The 18718-nt window shown below is 36.6% G+C and overlaps 1 protein-coding gene across 1 annotated transcript in view; it reads right to left on the reverse strand.

The window, feature by feature from the left end:
- AKAP9 (A-kinase anchoring protein 9) overlaps nt 1-18718 on the reverse strand; it is a 189301-nt gene that overhangs the window by 40073 nt on the left and 130510 nt on the right. The window contains exons 24-27 of the mRNA XM_044678911.1: nt 17840-18002; nt 13981-14193; nt 11083-11315; nt 9312-9431 (exon numbers count right to left, since the gene is read on the reverse strand). Of these exons, the coding sequence (XP_044534846.1) occupies nt 9312-9431; nt 11083-11315; nt 13981-14193; nt 17840-18002 (729 nt within the window). The remainder of the gene's footprint in view (nt 1-9311; nt 9432-11082; nt 11316-13980; nt 14194-17839; nt 18003-18718) is intronic.

Consider the following 18718-nt stretch of genomic DNA (forward strand, 5'->3'; position numbering starts at 1 on the left):
CTTTTCTTTATGAGCCAATTATGTAATGATACAATTTTAGTGCATTAAATATTGTGACATATTCTTTTTCACTATAATTTTTTTTTAATCCTAACCTTCCATCTTAGAATCATTATTGTATATATTAGTTCCAAGGCAGAAGAGTGGTAAGGGCTAGGCGATGGGGGGTAAGTGACTTGCCCAGGGTCACATAGCTGGGAAGCATCTGGGGCCACATTTAAACTCAGGACCTCACATTTCTAGGTCCGGCTCTCAATCCACTGAGTCACCTAGCTGCCCTCCTCCATTTTCACTGAAATCTACAAACAAAATTTTAACTGTTAGCTCTTAATTTTTTTTGTCATTGATAATCTACATATGCAATAAAATAGAATTTTGTTTCCTCACCTACCATGAGTTGAAATAACATAAGTTACAAATTAGCCTCTTAATTCAGTCTTCTACCCTAATGTTACATTTTACAACCCAAATATATTACTTTTAGATGTCAGCACTATTTTTTTTTTAGTTGTGATTTAAATTGGTTCAATCAACATTTCTCTGGTTTTGGCTAACAGTCCCACGAAGGGTACTTACCTTTCGTCTGAATTTATTTCTCATAAAAGTTACTTTCATGGGCCAACTATTTTTTCCATTCATATTTCCAATCAGAAATTTGATTTAATGTTGCCTAGACAATCATATTTTTCTATTATAGGATTGAGAAAAATAATGCTGTGGAGAAGCCAATGGTGTCAGGTACACACCTGAGGCAGAAGTGAAAGACATAAGATGCATTCATGTTATTGAATTATAACTGTGGCAAGCCAGAGTGTAATATAACATTTTGGTTATTTTTGAAGGGATCAATGAAAGATAAGGGTGCTCCCTCTGTGTTTCTACCAGTGCCAAGTACCAACCCCACAGTCCCTGAGTGTCAGCTGGTGGGCCTCCTTGAGGAGAAAGTTCAAAGCCTCTTGTGGGGATTCAAGTCTATCTTCAGGGTTGTAGTGAGGTACAAAAGAGATAACAACTGTAAAGGGCTGTCAGCACGGTGCCTGGCAGATAATAGGTGCTATAGAAACATTGGCTATTATTATTTTCATTATTGTTTAGGCAGAAGAAAAGACAAAGAGTCTGGGCTCATAACTCTGGTACCAACACAGAATAATAATTGAGAGGGAATTCCAACTTTGTGTAATCTTCTGGATCTTTATGCCAAAAGCAGAATAGGTAAAAAATTCATGACTGATTTAATGATAACTTCAATGGGTGGAGGAAATGATGAAGACAATTATTAATTTGGTTAGAGACTAGAAAAAGTTGTTGCTATCATGTTAGCACCAAACAGTAGGGGCTAGGACAATGCCATATGATCTATTTAATTTGTTTGATTATTAACTATAACTTAAAAATGATTTTTGATTAATGATTGTAGTAGATGATAACCTAGACTTTTAAAAGATGTCAACAAGGACAGGGTAGACAAAAGAAGAGCACATTGCTGTGAGGCTCTATCAGGGGTACTAGGACCAACAAAGTTGAGGTTGGCAATGATGATTAAGGACAAAAATCAACAGGCATTAAGTAAGTACCTACATGGGCCAGCAATGCATTGTGCTATGTGATGGGGACACTCAAGAGAGGCAAAAATAGATTTGAACCCAGGACCTCCCATATCTAGGCCTGAATACTGGAGAACTTTGAAGGAGAATGGCTAGTCAGTGCGTTCACACTGAACAGTAAAAGAGAGAACCTTGCTGTCCTTTGTGAGTCCAAATACCAGTTCTGGATGATTTACATCCAAAGGTACTGAACAAAATGAAGATATGACTGTTCACATTCTCAATAATCTCTGAGTGGGATGATACAGACACTATCAGATAAAATGAGCCAAATGTCCTGAATTTTCTTAAAAAGAGAAAAGAATGAATGGGATTTTGATTTTTGTCAAAAATGAAGACTGTTATATGGCTTTCTTTTTTAAAAATTAAGTTACTTATGTCTTATTTTTTATATCATAATACCTTTCCCTACTATCTCCTTTCCCAAACTCTCCCAGACAGCTATCCTTATCATGAAGAACTTTTTTAAAAGCCAAAAAAAGGTAAAGAGGAAAAAAAAAGCCCAAAACAACTGACCAACACATTGAAAATGCCCCCAAAATATGTGCAACATTTGCATTTAACTTTTTATGTTGTTTTTCTTGGCTCTGTTCATGTCATTATTCATCATATTCATAACACAATTAACATTCAATTCCATTAATCCTTGAGGCATAAGCCCAGTACTGTAAATCTCTTGGTCAAAGAGTATAGACATTTTAGTCACTTATTTGCATAATTTCAAGCTGCTATCCAAAATGGTTGTACCAAGTCATAGCTCTATCAACAATAACAAAAATTTTCCATCAGCCTCTCCAACATTAATAACACTGTCGTCATTTTGGCCACTTTGTAGGATATGAGATTGTTCTGAATGTTGTTTTGATTTGCATTTCTCTTATTATTAGTGATCTGGGGCATTCTTTCATGTGGTTGTGAATACTTTGCAATTTTCCTTTTTAAAACTCTTACCTTTTGTCTTAGAATCAATACTGTGTTTTAGTTCTAAGGTAGAAGATTAGTAAAAGGCTAGGTAATGACCTGCTCAGGGTCACAAAGCAAGGAAGTATCTCAGGCCACATATGAACCCAGGACTTCCTGTCTCTAGGCCTGGCTCTCAATTCCTTCATTGAGCCACCCAACTGCCAGCAACAATTTTTCTTTCGAGAATTGTTTTTTCATATCCTTTGGCCAATTCTTTACTGGAGAATGGCCACTGGTCTCATATGTATGTGTCAATTGTTTATATGCCTTGGATTCAAACTCTTAGAGAAGAATTTCATGCAAATGTTATTTTCCCTTTAGACTATTTCTTTTATCTTATATGTATTAATTCTGCCTGTGTAGAAGTTTTTCAGTTTCAAGGATCAAAGTTATCTATTTTCTTTTTTGTAATTGCCTTTATCTCATATGGTTATGAATCCATCTCATCCATAATTTTGAGATATCTGATTGCTTTCTTTTATAATTTACCTATAGAATGATCTTTAATAGTAAAGTTATACATTCATTGATTATATATTATGGAATATGGAACAGGGTGAATATTTATGCCTAATTTCTTCTAGCCCGCTTTCCAGTTTTCCTAGTAATTCTTAACACTAAGATAATTTTTTCCTAAGCAATGTTTTCAGTTTTACTGAACACTGGGTAATTAAGTACTATTGTTTCTGATTCTTTCCTTGTTTAGTCTACCACCTTTCTATTAATCTACCTCTCTCTTTCTTAACCAATACTAGAGAGTTTTGAAAACTGGTGCTTTATAATATAATTTAATGAGGGGGAAGCTAGGTGGCACAGTGGACAGAGCCCTAGGCCTGAAGTTAGGAGGACTAGAGTTCAAATCTGGCCTTAGACACTTACTAACAGTGTGACTCTGGACAAGTCACTTAAAACCTTTTGCCTAGCCTTTGTTCTTCTCACTTAGAGCTATTACTAAGACAGAAAGTAAGAGTTTTAAAAAAATGCCACATAATTTAATGTCTAAAAAAGTACCTTCATTCCTACTTTTTTTGTTTTTTTTTCCTTGTTATTTTAGATTGTTTTTCCAAATGACTTATTTTTTATTGGATTATATAGTATGTAAAGGATGACAACTGTGTTACTGGTTATGTGTTCTTGTAGCTCACCTAGGGGTTCCTATATGACTGCATTCTGCTCTAACAATTCCTGTTTTTCTCTAAAACTATCCAGGAATAGCACTGTTGTAGTACAATGCTCCTCAAAATCTACAGGGTCCTATGCCTCATCTGGTGTGGAATCCTTCTTCTTCTTTTATGGTATTTGTTTATAGATGCCAGAACTCTTTTAATAAATCTGGAGGCCATATTTCCTTTTGCTGTTAACATCTTTTGTTGGTTTATCAGCTTATGCTTACAGTCTTTGAGTTTTCTTCCTCCTCAGTTCTTTGGTTGTTTTGAATCTTTTCAAACCCCCTTATTTTCCTCACTTTCTGGCTCTGTCTCCCCTCTGGTAGAGGTCTCCCTCGGGGCCTCCTCTTGTCCTGGGCACATCTCAGTTCATGAGCCTGGGTTACTTTTAGGTAAAGAGAACTGGTCCCCATGGGACACTGGGCTTTTCCCTTAGGCTCAGGGAAATGCCCCATGGCTCCCTTCTTTCTGCGCCTCAGTTCTATGGGCCCAGAGCGAGACCAGGCTGCGTGACGCATATTTTGGAGAGGTTTGAGGTCATGAGGATTGGAGAAAATGTCCAGGTCTCCATCTCTTCTTCTTGGTCGTGTGAGCGGGAAATAATTTTATGGCTTTCTCAGGAACATTGTAACAGGAAATGGAGATTGCTAACACTTATCAAAACCAGACTCATCTCATTTTCTTCTTTTGACAGGGTGACTATGTGTCGATTAATTGGGGGATCGTTGTAGACATCATATTTTTAGATTTTGGCAAGACCTGGTATCTCCTTTATATTTTCCTTAAAACAAAGATGAAGCCATGGAGGCTGGAGGACTGGAGAGCTGGAGAGATTTAGGACTGGTTCAATGACCAGATTCATGAAGGGTTCAGCATGAACTTTGGCAGAGCTCTTGGATGGAGAGCCGCAAAGATGTTGTCATCCTTATAATAGCAATGTGTGTTGGCAATCTACAAATCAGATTTGACAGGCAAAGCCAGTGAGTTGTATAGAGATGTGTGTGGCATTCCCCATATCAGTTAAAAAAACATGACTTCACAGAATATAGGGTAATGGAAGCACTGGCTGGGGAGTAGTTTTTGTGAAAAATATCTGAGAGTTTTAGTGGATCACAAGTTCAACAGATGTCAAGAAATTAATCATGACAGCTGGACACTGACCTAGTCTGGGGCTCTATGAAGAGAGGTGCATGCCCAGAAAGGAGGACCAGAAGGCCCTGTCAGGAGAGGGCGCCATATATTAGGAAGGACGTGGACCACCTGGGGCTGCTCCAGGACATAAGGATGGGATTTGTGCAAGGGGGATGGGAACCAAAGGAGCCAGAGAAGGCAGTTGCTAACAGTTGCTGACAGTTGAGACCACAAAGAATTACGGGAATTTCTCTGAGGAAGGAGGAAGAGGAGAGGTCTTCGGGCGGAGGATCGGGAAGAGGGAGGAGGACATCTTAGCTCAGATCCAGTCCTGAGGGCTTCCTGAGGATCTTTCTTTTGGGAATTGAAACCCTGATTCCCTGATCAATGCCATTCCATCACATCTCACTCATCAAGATTTCAAACATCAAGTCAGCTAAGTTTGGACTCCATTTTGGGAGTAAATCTCTTACTCTCCTCCTTCACCCATTATCCAAACTTTCTGAGAGACCTCTTTAAGTCAAGCCTTAGAATTACAGAAAAGGATAGAAATAGAGAAATAGAAATAGAAATAGGAGACGGGGGAAGGGAAGCATAGGAGTGGGAACCATTAGGGATCCCTCCTAAGTGACAGACCCCATAGAAATAGAGAAGAGGGCACCCAAAAATCCCTCTGCCCTTCACCCCTTTCCCCAATCCCCGGTTTGAAAAAAATAAAAAGCTATTTAACAGTCAGATAGCATTCCAGAGTGCCTGAGAGAGGGAGAGGAGAACCACAGCTTGGTCTGGCTGCCTCCATCCAGAAGCCAGACCACCCGCTGTGAAACTGACTGTCCTCGGGGGAGGTTTGAATGAACCTCGTCCTTATTCAGGATCAGACTGGGGTACCACATACCTCCTCTTATAGAGAAGCCTTGCCCCTGACTTCTGAGAGGCGGTACGACCATCCAGGTCACCCAGTTTCGGGTGACACCCCCTTAAAGTCTCCCAGTGTATATTCAACCCCTCTCTGCTGGAAGAGAGACTCACGACATAGACTTTCTCTATCTCCCTTCTATTAAACATTCATGACTGGCCTTTTTATTGTTACAAGGAGGAGACACCTGCACGTCCAGGGGCTCAGATCCTGAGCTGTGGGGGGATCTCACTGAAGCCTTCTGACCAGCAATGGCTGGCACCAGAGGAAGGGACTTGGTCTGACCCCAGAGGAGAACCATAATGGACTGTCCCTCATTGTGGGATATTGCAGAAGTGGTTTCTGGTCAGCTGCAGGGGCAGGGGATAGCCTCGGGGCTCCTTCTAAGTTCTTAGCTTGTGGATTTCTGTGCATGGATTTTTACTGTGGAAGAAAAACCTCCCAAAGAGCAGAAATAGAAGTGAAACAAGGTAATCAAGGAGGAAGGGCAACATGACTTTAACTCAGAAACTCTACCTCTAAGGATGAGCCATCATTTATTAGGGATTATTTAGTGAGCATCTATTATAAAAAAGACACTGGGAGGAACTAAAAATGTACAAGATGAGGGAAGCTACAGGGCTCAAGAGCCAGCCCTAGAGACAGGAGGTGGTGGGTTCAAACCTAGCCTCAGACATTTCCTAGCTATGTGACCCTGGACAAGTCACTGAAACCTTATGGCCTAGCCCTTTCCGCTCTTCTGCCTTGGAACCCATACACAGTATTGATTCTAAGATGGAAGGTAAGGGTTTAAAAAGAATGTATGAGACATGGCTCATTTCCTGAAAAATCTTATTATCTAGTAGGGAAAAAGTTATGGATATCCATCACTAAAATACAAAGCAGTAAAGTGTTAAAAACTATAAAAGGGGTACAAAGGAGAACAGGAATAATTTCAAGGTAGAGTGATTTTTAAGATAAACCTTTATGGACATGGCAGCACTTGAGCTAGACCTTAAAAAGATGGTCAGGATCTGGAGAAGGGAAAACACAAGTATTCCAGGAAGAGAGAAAAGGTGCAAAGACTTTAGGAAAGTACCTGGGGTTCTTGGGAGGAATGGGGAGTTGTTCAGTTTGGCTGAAATATGGGGTACGTGCAGGGCAGTAGTAGTAGAGAAGGCTGGAAAGGTAAGAGGAAAGATCATGGCAGTTCATAGTTACAAAAGGCAGGGAAAGAAGTTTATTTTCTAAAACTGAAGATACTACACAAAACTAGTCAGCTAGAGCTCATATATTACAAATATGATCTATATATAGTTTATATCTATATCTATAAATATTTTCCATGTTATAATATAGTTTATATGTCTATAAACTAATGTATCAGTGAACACTGCCACTGTTATGTGATTTTTTTAGTTAAAAACTCATGTTCCTAGATCATATTTGGGAATCAGAAAAATAAATAGATTTGGTCATTATTAGTTAACTCTAAAAATACTTTTCTTACTCTAAATGGTCATTGTCCCACAGATATGCTGAGTCAGTTCTTCCTGGGTGCTTTAATTCATGTTGTTCTCCTTGTAGAGAACATCTTTTTTCTTCTTGATCCATTTCTATCCTGTTAATCCTTCAGATCCAGTCAAATCCTATCTTCCTCATGAAGCCATTGCTCATCTTCCCCTGAACTCCCAGGGCATTTACAGTCTTTACCACATGATTCAACACTTAATTATAGATTATCTTGTGTTGCACAATAGTGTTTAATGTATATTTTGCCTTTCCTTCCCATATTATAATGGGGTTTACTTGTTTTTTATCTCCCACAGTACCTAACAAAATGCTGAGCACTCAGCAGACCAGTGATACTTGGTGAATGATTAATCACATGGTTATTATCAGTCTATGTAAGATCAGTAAAAACACATCTGTTCAAATCCGGCCTCAGACACTTCCCAGCTGTGTGACCCTGGGCAAGTCACTTGACCCCCATTGCCTACCCTTACCACTCTTCCACCTATAAGTCAATACACAGAAGTTAAGGGTTTAAAATAAAAAATAATTTAAAAAAAGGTAAAAAAAAACCACATCTGTAGCAAAATTAATGGGTTTTCAAAATCCATTATTATTTACTACTCCTGATTTGTCTATTTTAGAACACAGATTTTGCCCCACATCCAGGCCCAGTGACTAACTGGCATGTCAGAGGATCTAAGGATGTTCATCACAGTTTCTTTTTTTACTGTTCTACCCAATCAATCAATAAGCATTTATTATACACCTACTCTATGTGTCCAGGATTCAGCTAGGCAATGAAGACACAAAGACAAAATGGTGCAAAGACCCTGTTCTCTGGCATTCAGGTCTTATCATTGACTAATATTCCATGACCCTGTTGGAGCTACAAGAGAAAAGATGGCATACAAGAATGGACAATGAGCTTCAGAGCCAGAGAATCCTGGGCTGCCATTTTGTAGATATGGAAATGGAGGATGAAAGTATTTATGCCACTTGCCCCCAGTTTTCCAGCAAGGAAGTGGCCCTCTGGACTCCAAGAACACTACTCTTCCCACTCTACCAGGTACTCTGGAGTCAAGAGTTTGAAAGGCTATCATGAGAAAGAGAGATTAGACTTTGGTTGGCCTCTGAGTGCTAGACTGGGGGAGGCAGAAGTAGTAGAAAGAGAGACAGAGATTTGAAGAAAGGAAAAGCTTTCTCACACTGAGAGCTATTCCAAGGTAGAATGAAGCCATTTGGGTAGGAGTGAATTTTCCCTCCCTGAAGTTTTAAAAGCAGAGACTGTATGACCAACTGTTGGCAAGGCTATAGAAGGAATTTCTGGTACATGAGTCAGATTAGATGTCCTCTTATTCCTTTCAACTCTTGAGATTTTGTGATTCAGGTAATAATTAATTTTCCAAGATGAAAAGTTTCAGATGAATTGCTAGTGTACATATTAGAAAAGGCATTTCCTTATCAGGAATTTTCTCTGCCAGTGAAACTATAGGTACAGTCAAAGAAATGGTCTTATTTGTACATATTTTTAAGTAACTTAAAGTGGAAATTTTAAGAAAAGTGGAGGACTTTGTCTATTTTGGTATTTCATTTTTAACACTGAAAACAGATTTGGCGAGAAATACGGTAAGTAAAGAGCTGTCTCCCTCTGTGGCTGAATGTTTAATTGAAAATGGGAAAAACAAAGCACAAACTAAAAAGATAAAGCACCTAGAAAGATTAAGAGAACAAGATGCTAAAAAAAATCTTGGGCAGTGTGAGGCAGTGACAGATGTATTATAATTCTCCCCATACTCCTAAAGTGATCCAAAGAGAAAATAAGAAGGGCAGTCAAAATTTCAATAAGAGCATTAGGGGTATCTGGAAGGCACAGGGAACATTTTACAGAGAAACATTATCAAGTAAAACCCTTGTTTTACTTCTTGTTCTGAAGACTTATTTGTTTGTATTACTATTTCATGTATACCTGATTTCAAGGGACGCTCATAAGATTTCCAAGTACAGCTGTTTGGTGCAGTCAGTAGTCCATATTCTTACCTCTCTAGTCTGGTGCTCACTGATAGGCTGGAACTTTGGGGTAGCCTTTAGCTGCTGTTCCAGTTTCAGTATTTCTTGTTGGAACACATCTCTTTCATGTTCTCGATCAACTGCCTGTTCCTAAAATTAAGTAAAAAAAGATTAGAAAAAGGAAGTGATTGTTGATGGTTTGGCAATAGACATAGTCTTTTTTGAAGGCAAGGAGCTAGAATAGGTGCAAAATGAAATCTTCTTGAGCTCTACAGGTCTTATCATGGTGCACTGAAAGCAAATAAGATCTTGGTATACTATGGGATTTGACTTAAAACTTCATTTGGCTCTTCAGAAAGAGAGATAAAATGCAGTTATTATCTAAAGCATAACAAATCAATTTAATTCAAATGAGGTGAAATACAGGGAGGAAGGAAATAAGCAGAGTATAATAAAAGAGTTAACATTTATATAGTGTGTATTACATGACAGGTACTGTGTTAAGTGCTTTACATGATTATTTCATTTGCTCCTCAAGTAACCTGCTCAGGATCACATAGCTAGTAATTATATGAGGCCAGATTTGAACTCAGGTCCTCTTGACTCCTGGATGGACACTGTCCATTCTGGTAAGTATTTTACAATTATTATCTCATGTGGTACTTACAACAACCCTGGAAGGTAGGTACTATTATTATCCCCATTTTTAGGGGCAGAGGTTAAGTGATTTGCTTGGAGTCACACAGCTGGTAAGTGTCAAAGGCAGGATTTAAACAAAGGCTCTCTTGGTTCCAGACCTTGTGCCACCAGCTGCCTCCACATAGCATGTAAAATGTGAAAAAAAATTATTAACTATACTCTAAAATTTAATTTTCTACATAGGAAAGATATTTGAGTATTGATTTAGGATCTCTTGTCTACAATAAGGTAATAAGAATTCTTTTATAAAGGCATACTGAATTAATGAACATTCCTCCTCTGGTAATATACAAATTCTAAAACACTTGAGTGTCTGGAGTATGAACCAGAGTAGATTTATGAAACCTTGACAGCCCTCAATATCTCTTCTTTCCTGCATCCTTCAAAAAAAGAACAAATACATTAGAACCCATGTAGTATGCAAAGGGAACTATGTGTATGTATTTTTATTTTCTAAGGTGTATAGCTGGTTGTACAAGCATCTAAGGATTTTCCCAAAGTAAAAAAGCAGAAACTAATATACATCTGACTAAGATATTTTCCACAAAAACCTCAGTGGCATAAGGAAATGCTGGAATAGGTCACTGGCCACAGAAGTCAGTGGAGGAGGTAGATAGCCTCCTTTCACCCTTGTCCATGGGTTCAGTCTTTGATAGGCAATGGGGAAGAAGAGTTACTATTTATTTGCTGTGTGCTGGCCTCCTTCATTCAGACTGCTGGCACAAATTCTGTTGCAGTGTTATCAACACAGAAAACTACCATCACTTTTGAATTGCTATGGAGGACATCACTAATTCTGGATTTTAAAAGCAGCCATCTTTAAACACATATGATGAGTTGTCGTGATATAAAAGTTGTAAACCTGGAAGGTTATAACTAGTGTTCTATTGGATGCAGTGGAAAGAGTGTTGGATTTGAAGTTAAGAGACCTGGGCTTTAAATGGCAACTCATTTTTCTTATTTGTAAAATGAAGGACTGTCCTATTAATGATGCCATCTCAGATCCTTTCTATTTTTAAATCTATAATCCTGCTGAGACAAGGCTGACCCTCCAGATCTTCAAAATATGAAGCCAGATATCTCCATTTTTCTCTATACTTACATCTAAAAACTTTCTCATTTTCTCCAGCTGTTTCTCTAGGGCCTGGTTTTGCTGTCTCAGATCCATCAGTTCGGCATTCTTCTCTTGTTCTAGTTCCATAAAGCGGCTGACCTGTTCCTCCACATCCATTTCCAGAGTTTTCACTTGTTTCTGAAGGTCATCACAGACTTTTTCAGCTTGACACTGTACTTCCAGTTTTTCCTTCATCAGCTTTTCTGTTTCTTGCAGTAATTCTGTTTACAAAAGAAAAAGTTCCAAAGGTTTTGTTACCAAGTCAATGATGTTAATTACAATATGATCTACCCTACATTTCTACATACAGGATTTAAACTACATGAAATAGAAAAGCTGGATTTTAATTCAAACACAAAAAGAGGAAGTGAACTCTGCTTTCTTTTTCTCTCTTTAAAATATTCAGAATATCTAAACATACTCTATATATCATGCCACCATAGATCATCATTATAAAGTATTTAAAAATGCGAGCATTGTCAATAAATGATGATTCTTGTGGAAAAGAAAAAGCACAAAGGAAGTCGAAGGTACATGTTTTTACTCCAAGGGAAAGATAAGGCTTAATTAATGCAAAAATAAGAAAAACCGAACCATCACTTGATTCACACAGAGCTTGTTTTCAATCCCAAGAAGCTCTTTCTATACACATGCATGTACACCACATTTGAAGAACCAATACCATGAATCTTTATGTAGGACCACTGAGAAATCCAGAAAGAGCAATGATTACAATGAGATTTTCTTGGTTATCCATTCCTGAATTGCTCTTGCCTCCCATACTTCCATATCCAGCACAGGAGGACTGGCAAGTGTGTATGAAATGCAAAGCTCTCCTATTGAGAAAAGACTTAAATCATGCTTATCCCCAGGGTCCAGATCATTGACTGATATCCCTGCCAATAACCAACTAAGGTCTATGAAGCTTTAGATAATTACCTGCTTTTTTATTTTTGCAAAGACTATTGATTCTAACAAGGAATATAAATGTAAGGCAACCAGAAAACTTCTGTTCACTACATATCAAAGATTCTTGTGATGCCATCATCTTATATGCTACTTAGCCAATTCTTGATTTCGACAGTTAGTATGAATCAATGTTAATAGCACTCGGCAAAGGAATTAATTGTTTGGGTTAATTATATTTGCAAGTTAAGAAGCACGATTTTGTCTCAATTACGGTTCCAAAATAAATACAATAAGATGATGGTTAAGAGGAATCTCTTTTGTTAATTTCAAACAAAGGAATGTGCTCTTTAATTGCAAGAAATTTTTTTGTTAAAAGGAAGGGCTTTAAGTGTAAAATAAAACAGCAAAGTTTCAGAATTAGAGAAACAGTTAGTTGAAGTCCAAGAATCATTATTTACTTATTTTTAGGAAGTAAGTCTATCACCCAATTAAAGACTGGCCATGCAGTATACAAACACACCTGCTCCGGGTGCTGCATCGACTGCAGCATCTACTAGCCCTATGAGAAAAGAAAAAGGAAACAAAAGCATAGTAATTTACATGCCATCTATTCTTCAAGTAGGATAATGTAAAAGAGAAAATGAAGCAAAAGACAAGATTAAAGTTCTCTGACATTAGCAACATTTCTTGGAAATTCTAAATATTTTTCATCAAATTCAATTGACATTAAGCACATACTAGATACAAGGCATCAATCAGATTTGTTCTTCAAATATAAAAAGTTCCAACATTTACACTTGAAAATTTCCAATATGTTAATTTGAACAACCAGATCACCACAAAGAATTCTTCGCTGCAGGTAAAAAATTTGAGTATTATTAACATTACTATGGAAGTTTGTGAAGCTGCAAAATTCATAATTCTAAATTATAATCACAATCTGTAATATAAAATTGATAAGGTTTTAAAGAGGCTAAAAATAGAAATTCAATACTAAATAATTCAAATGCCATGTTCATAAGGAATTTGTATTTTCTTAATAATTAGTTTTCACTTTTACCCCTGAACTTTAACTTGAAGATGTTAATTAACTTTAAAGATCAAAAGAATTATTTCCTGTATAAAAAGTATTATTATTTTTTTACAAATATATTAAAATTGATAGCAAACTACTTTTTAGAATCTATTAACTTTCACTTAGCTACTCTTAGCAATACAATGATACAGGACAATTCTAAAGGACTTAGGACAAAGAATGCTATCTTCTTCCAGAAAAAGAACTGTTGGAGTTGGAGGCTTTTATTTGGGCTTTTATTTTGGGGTTTTGATTTTATATGAATATTTTCTTACACAATGAACAATGTGAAAATGTTTTTTGCATGATAGCACACGTATAACCCAGATCAAATTGTTTACCATCTCTAGAAAGGGGGAGGGAAAGGAGAAATGGAGACAATTTAGATCTTATAACTTTAGAAAACTTATGTGAAAAACTGTTATCACATGTAATTAATAAAATATCTTTAAAAAAGAATGAAAAAAATAGAAAAAGAGAAAAAAAGGGAAGCTATTAACTTTCTCACTTTGTTCTACCCTAAAATCAATGATTTCATTCCTCCAAATTGCTCACCATTTGTCAGTCAGTGCTATTTATCAAGCAACTAAAATTTTTTTTTCAATTTTCTGCCATTAGAGCATATACTTTCACAACTTCTTTCACCTTCTGCATTATCAGCAACTTCCACTGGGAATAAGAGAATAAAGTTGAGGGAAGAAGTGTTCTTTTCTACTGATACCTGAGGAAAAAAATAACTATATCCCAATTACTTGCTAGTAATACATTTATATGCTCCAACATTTTTAAAGGACCATAACAGAAAGTGCCAAAGGTAAAACCAAAGCCAGTCAATTCAGAATGAATGTGTATATAAATATTATCATAACATCTTATAGGAAAATAGTCTGAATAACACATACGTTGTTCAACTGGTCCTGCTTCTGCTTTCATGGCATCTTTCTGTCTAGAAAGTAATTCTCTTTCTTCTTGGATTTGTTGTCTCTCAGCTTCCAATTCCTGTAATCTGTTACCTACACATAACAACTCCTGCTGAAGGTGGTCAATAATGTCAGTTTTTTCCTGAATTTGCCTTTCAAAAAGTGCTTTTTCATCTGCATAGCCATCAATGATACCTGTGAAACAAAATGACCAGAACAGCATCATTTTAGTTTGTGGTTTTATCAATGGATTTTCAAAAGAAGAACAGATGAAACATCTTGACAATTTATAACTTACCTACATCCCACTTCAAACTAGGCTGCATTACTTGTTGAAAATATCAAAAAATTATGCTTTGACATAATTGATAATGTCTATTTTATGCATCTGATAATGCACATTTTATTCATCCTTTGCCTCCCTTCCAAGAAGAATGTTTCATTCTAAACATATAAGTTTTTAAAAAAAAATTACACAATATTCATTCTTTTCTTTGACTCTGTGGAGGTCAACGTAAATATTATTCTTCAGGTTTTGCTTATGTCATTACATTTCCGTTCATGCATATCTCAGGTTACTCTGAATTCTACGTGTTTTTAATTTCTTACTACACAATAAAATTCCATTACTCTCATATATACTTGAGTCTGTTTATACCAGGCATGGCTGGACCATAGACCATAGGATGGGGAGTAACATGAAATAAGCCTGGAAAAGTAGCCTGTAGCCATATTATAAAAGGCTTTAGATACCAGGCAGAGGAATTAGTATTTTAATAGTGAATTTAATATTGACTGAAGAGAGAAGATACTATTGGCAGGAAAACCAATTAGGAGGCTATCCTAATAGGCTGTCCTCATCTAGCTAAAGTGTAAATGGCCTAAATTAGGCTGGTGGCCGTTTAAATAAAGAGAAGTTAATGGGTGTGAGGAACGGACAAGACTTGTGATTAAATATAAAGGAAGAGCGTGACAGCCAAAGGGTTTATTTGAATTATTATTAAATGTGTATGGTAGCAAATGAAAATGTGACCTGCTGCAGTAGTGTAAACTAGGAAAATCAGACAGAAGAATATTTGCATAGTTCCCTGGGCAGAAGAGAATTTCAGACAAAGACAACATAGTATAATGGAAAGAAAGCAGGACTTCAGAGTCAAATAATCTGTCAACATTTCCTGGAAGTGTGACCAAGGGCTTCACTACATAATGTACTTGGTAGAGAGGAAGGAGGGAGAGAAAGAAGAAAGTTGAGAGGGCAGGAAGGAGAAGTGAGGGAAAGGGAGAGAATGCTATAGGCTCCTCTCGTGTGTAACGCTCTGCTCACCTATGATTTCTAATAATTAATATACTGGTAGGGTAGTTCAGTGGTTTGAGAGCCACAACACCTGAGTTCAAGCCGCAGCCAGATATTGTGTCTGTCTAGCCCTGGCTTACTCCTGTTATTCAATCTCTTGAGGCTTCATTTTCCCCATCTTCAAATTTCAATACTTCAATGGATCCTCTATCATATTAAAGTGGAACTCCATCCAATGGTTTAGACTGTGTGTGGTCCCCAGAGGGGTCCACCAGCATGCTGGACCTTCTTCTGGCCTAGTGGGCATTGCTGTCCAATGATGGATGCAGCTTTTGCTTCTATGCCCCATCCTGGTAATGGGTCATAGACTCTTCACATCCTAAATACCTGCCTCTGGAGTGTTGTGCAATTTAAGTTCTTGGGAACCTGTGGTGTTTTAAACTCCACAGCCAAATAGAAGCAGCAGAAGACTATGTGGGTTAAAAAGATTGGCCTTTGTTTCAAATAAAAGACAGAGTTATTAAAAGTTCTTCAAAATTTTCCAAAGGAAATTCAGTCTACCATCATCCTTCTCTTCAATACTGAGGCCAATTCATTGTCCAACTGCAATATATGGCTGAGCCATGTGTATTTATGGACTAGCTCTTGGAGCTATTCATCCAACTGCATATAAGAGTCTGGAAGAGAGATCTTGGTTCATTTGGTTTGTCCTGATTGGTCACTGGGTTGGCCTGATGACCTTTTCTGCATATATGTGGTTTTCTGCTTCTTTTTCTTACAGTCACCTGAAAACCAAATATAGTGACTCTACTCTCACTGGTGTAAAGATTAGTTTGTTGGGGATATCCTGACAGATTTTTTTTCTATTTGTTATATGTTGTCCTCCTGGTATTATCTTTGATGATTCCTGAGATATCTGTGGAATTATACATAGTATTTTACACCCAAGTTTATCCCAAGCTGACACTGGCCTTGTCTCCTATAGTTCTCCACATGGTGAGAACAATGATTCTTTGCTGACTTTAGGGTCTTTATATTCCTCATTGTGACAACAGATTTCTATTGGTTAAACTTCCTTGGGAAACTGTGAAAACACCAAAAAAAAATTCATTCATTTTCTTTCTCTCTGTCAGTCTCTGTCTGTAGTTTCAGACAACTGGTCATTCAGATTTTACTTAAACACTTTAAGTGAAGATGAATCTATTATCTCCTGAGTCAGCTCATTTCAAATATGGAGAGCTCTTATTGTTACTAAATTATTCTCTAAACTCATGGTTCCCAAATTATGTCACAGAATTCTAGGGCACCACAGGAAATGCATAGAGGAACTAAGGATATTTTAAAATTGGGTACCACACAAGCTACTATCTCAGGGTAGTTCAGGGTTTCTACAATTAGACTGCATTACATCCCTTTCCATGACACTCAAATGTCTGAGATAAGATTTTGTTTACTTGCACTTTCAGTGATGCCAGTAACTTCTTAAACTTTCTCATTTGTGATGTTCTATCTTAGCAAAGCTGGATTTTCAGCGGTTGCTGTGATAAAAAGTCAATACCTTGAGAAAAATCATTTTGGAATAAGAAATGAAGATGTTAGCATCCAATCTGATTCCAAGGTTTGAGAAATTTTTCATTGTTCAATAGGTACATACATCTCATTAGTAATTGTGGTTTTTAAAAGACTTAAATGAAAAATATTATTTTCCTTTAAATTTATGTGTACTTTTTCAAATGGCCACTAAGTTATCAGGACATAAATAATCATTAAGTTATTTGGATCTAATTACTTAAACAAATGGAACTGTAAGATATTACTTTTGGTTCAGGCATGCCATGAAAAATTATTGAGACAATAAAGGTGCCATGAACTGAGAACATCTGAAAACCTCTGCCTTTCAAATGACCATCTATGCACCTTATATCCAGTGATTCAAGTTCTGGCTAATGGATTAGCATAAATAAATAAATGACAGGAAATAAAAATATTGAAGTAAGCATTAAAATGAAAATTTATAACTATCTTTTAACATTTAAAATGTGGATATTTTATGCTCATTAACACTGTTTCACTGAAAACACAGATATATATTTGGGGAAAAGGCTTTATAGAATAAAATGAGAACATTTTATTAGAATGAATTAAAGATTTAATTAATAAATCTTGTATTTTTAGAAACATCTCTACCAACTTGAATGAGATCAAATTCAAGTTTCATATTTTTAAACACCTCAACTTTGATCAAAAGCTTTTAATAACCATGATAAAAATGTCAAATCAATTCATAGCAACATTTTATAAAATCTAATAGTTTACGGTTTTTCATAATTTAATTTTATTTACATTCTGCTTCTTCATTTAGGAAAGTGAGCTAAATAATAAGTGTGCAAAGCAAACCTTATATGTGTGTGTGCATACTCATTTGTGAGTCTGCATCATACCAAATGGGAACCAGAGTAATTCCTCCTTCAATGTTCAAAAACAAAAGATAAATAACCCCCCAAGCCCCACCTATACACTATCAATAGATACGGCCAATGAACTCACCCTCTGCCTTACTAAGCTCCACAGCCAATTGTTCTCTAGCTTTCAACTCTTCATTGAGTCGTTCTTGTAACTCTTCTTGGCATTTTAGAAACTCTGTGGCCTCCTGCTTCTGTCTGAATGACTCACGCATCAGCTCTGTCTGTGTAACTTTAGCATGTTCAAGCTAAGTTAGGAGGAAAATTGCATTGAGAAAGAATTCATTACATAACAATTAAGTTGAGGAAATGAAAATACATGTCTACCTATACAGCCAAAATGTTAGAATGAATGATGAAAAATAAAGTGAAGAATAGTTTTATTCTATTCTAATATTATAATTTACATGAAAGTAAAACCAGTATAATTTGGTATAAAATTAAAAGAAGGTATTAAATAAAAAAGATAATCCTAAGAAATTTACATTAATTGGTCAAATTAATCTTTTTAATGAGAGTTTTTCATTTCAATAAATGTTATTATTAGCATGTAGGATAAACCACAGGAACCCTTTTATGTATTGTCTTCCCTCATCGGAATGTCTGACCTTGGAGGATGCTGTTTGTATTTACATTCCCATTGCTTAGCACGATACCTGGCTATACTTAGTTTGCTTGGGGATAAAGAGTGTGGAGTGTGAGGGGAGGATTATTCTTATAATTTAGAGAAACTGTGATAACACACTAGATCGACTCAATTGCATGTGGTTACAAAGCTAAGTTTAAGCTCTCATTCAAACTCGCTTCTCTTGACTTCAGATCCACTATTCCTTCAATATGAAGTCATTGGTCATTCCTTAAGTAAAATATATATATTTAAATAACATTGATTGATCTTGCCTATTTCTGTGACTTGTTTGTATTGTGGTTGCCTAGAAAACACATGAAAGTTCAAACCAGATAT

Source organism: Gracilinanus agilis, chromosome 5 (assembly GCF_016433145.1).
Source record: "Gracilinanus agilis isolate LMUSP501 chromosome 5, AgileGrace, whole genome shotgun sequence".
Taxonomy (NCBI): domain Eukaryota; kingdom Metazoa; phylum Chordata; class Mammalia; order Didelphimorphia; family Didelphidae; genus Gracilinanus; species Gracilinanus agilis.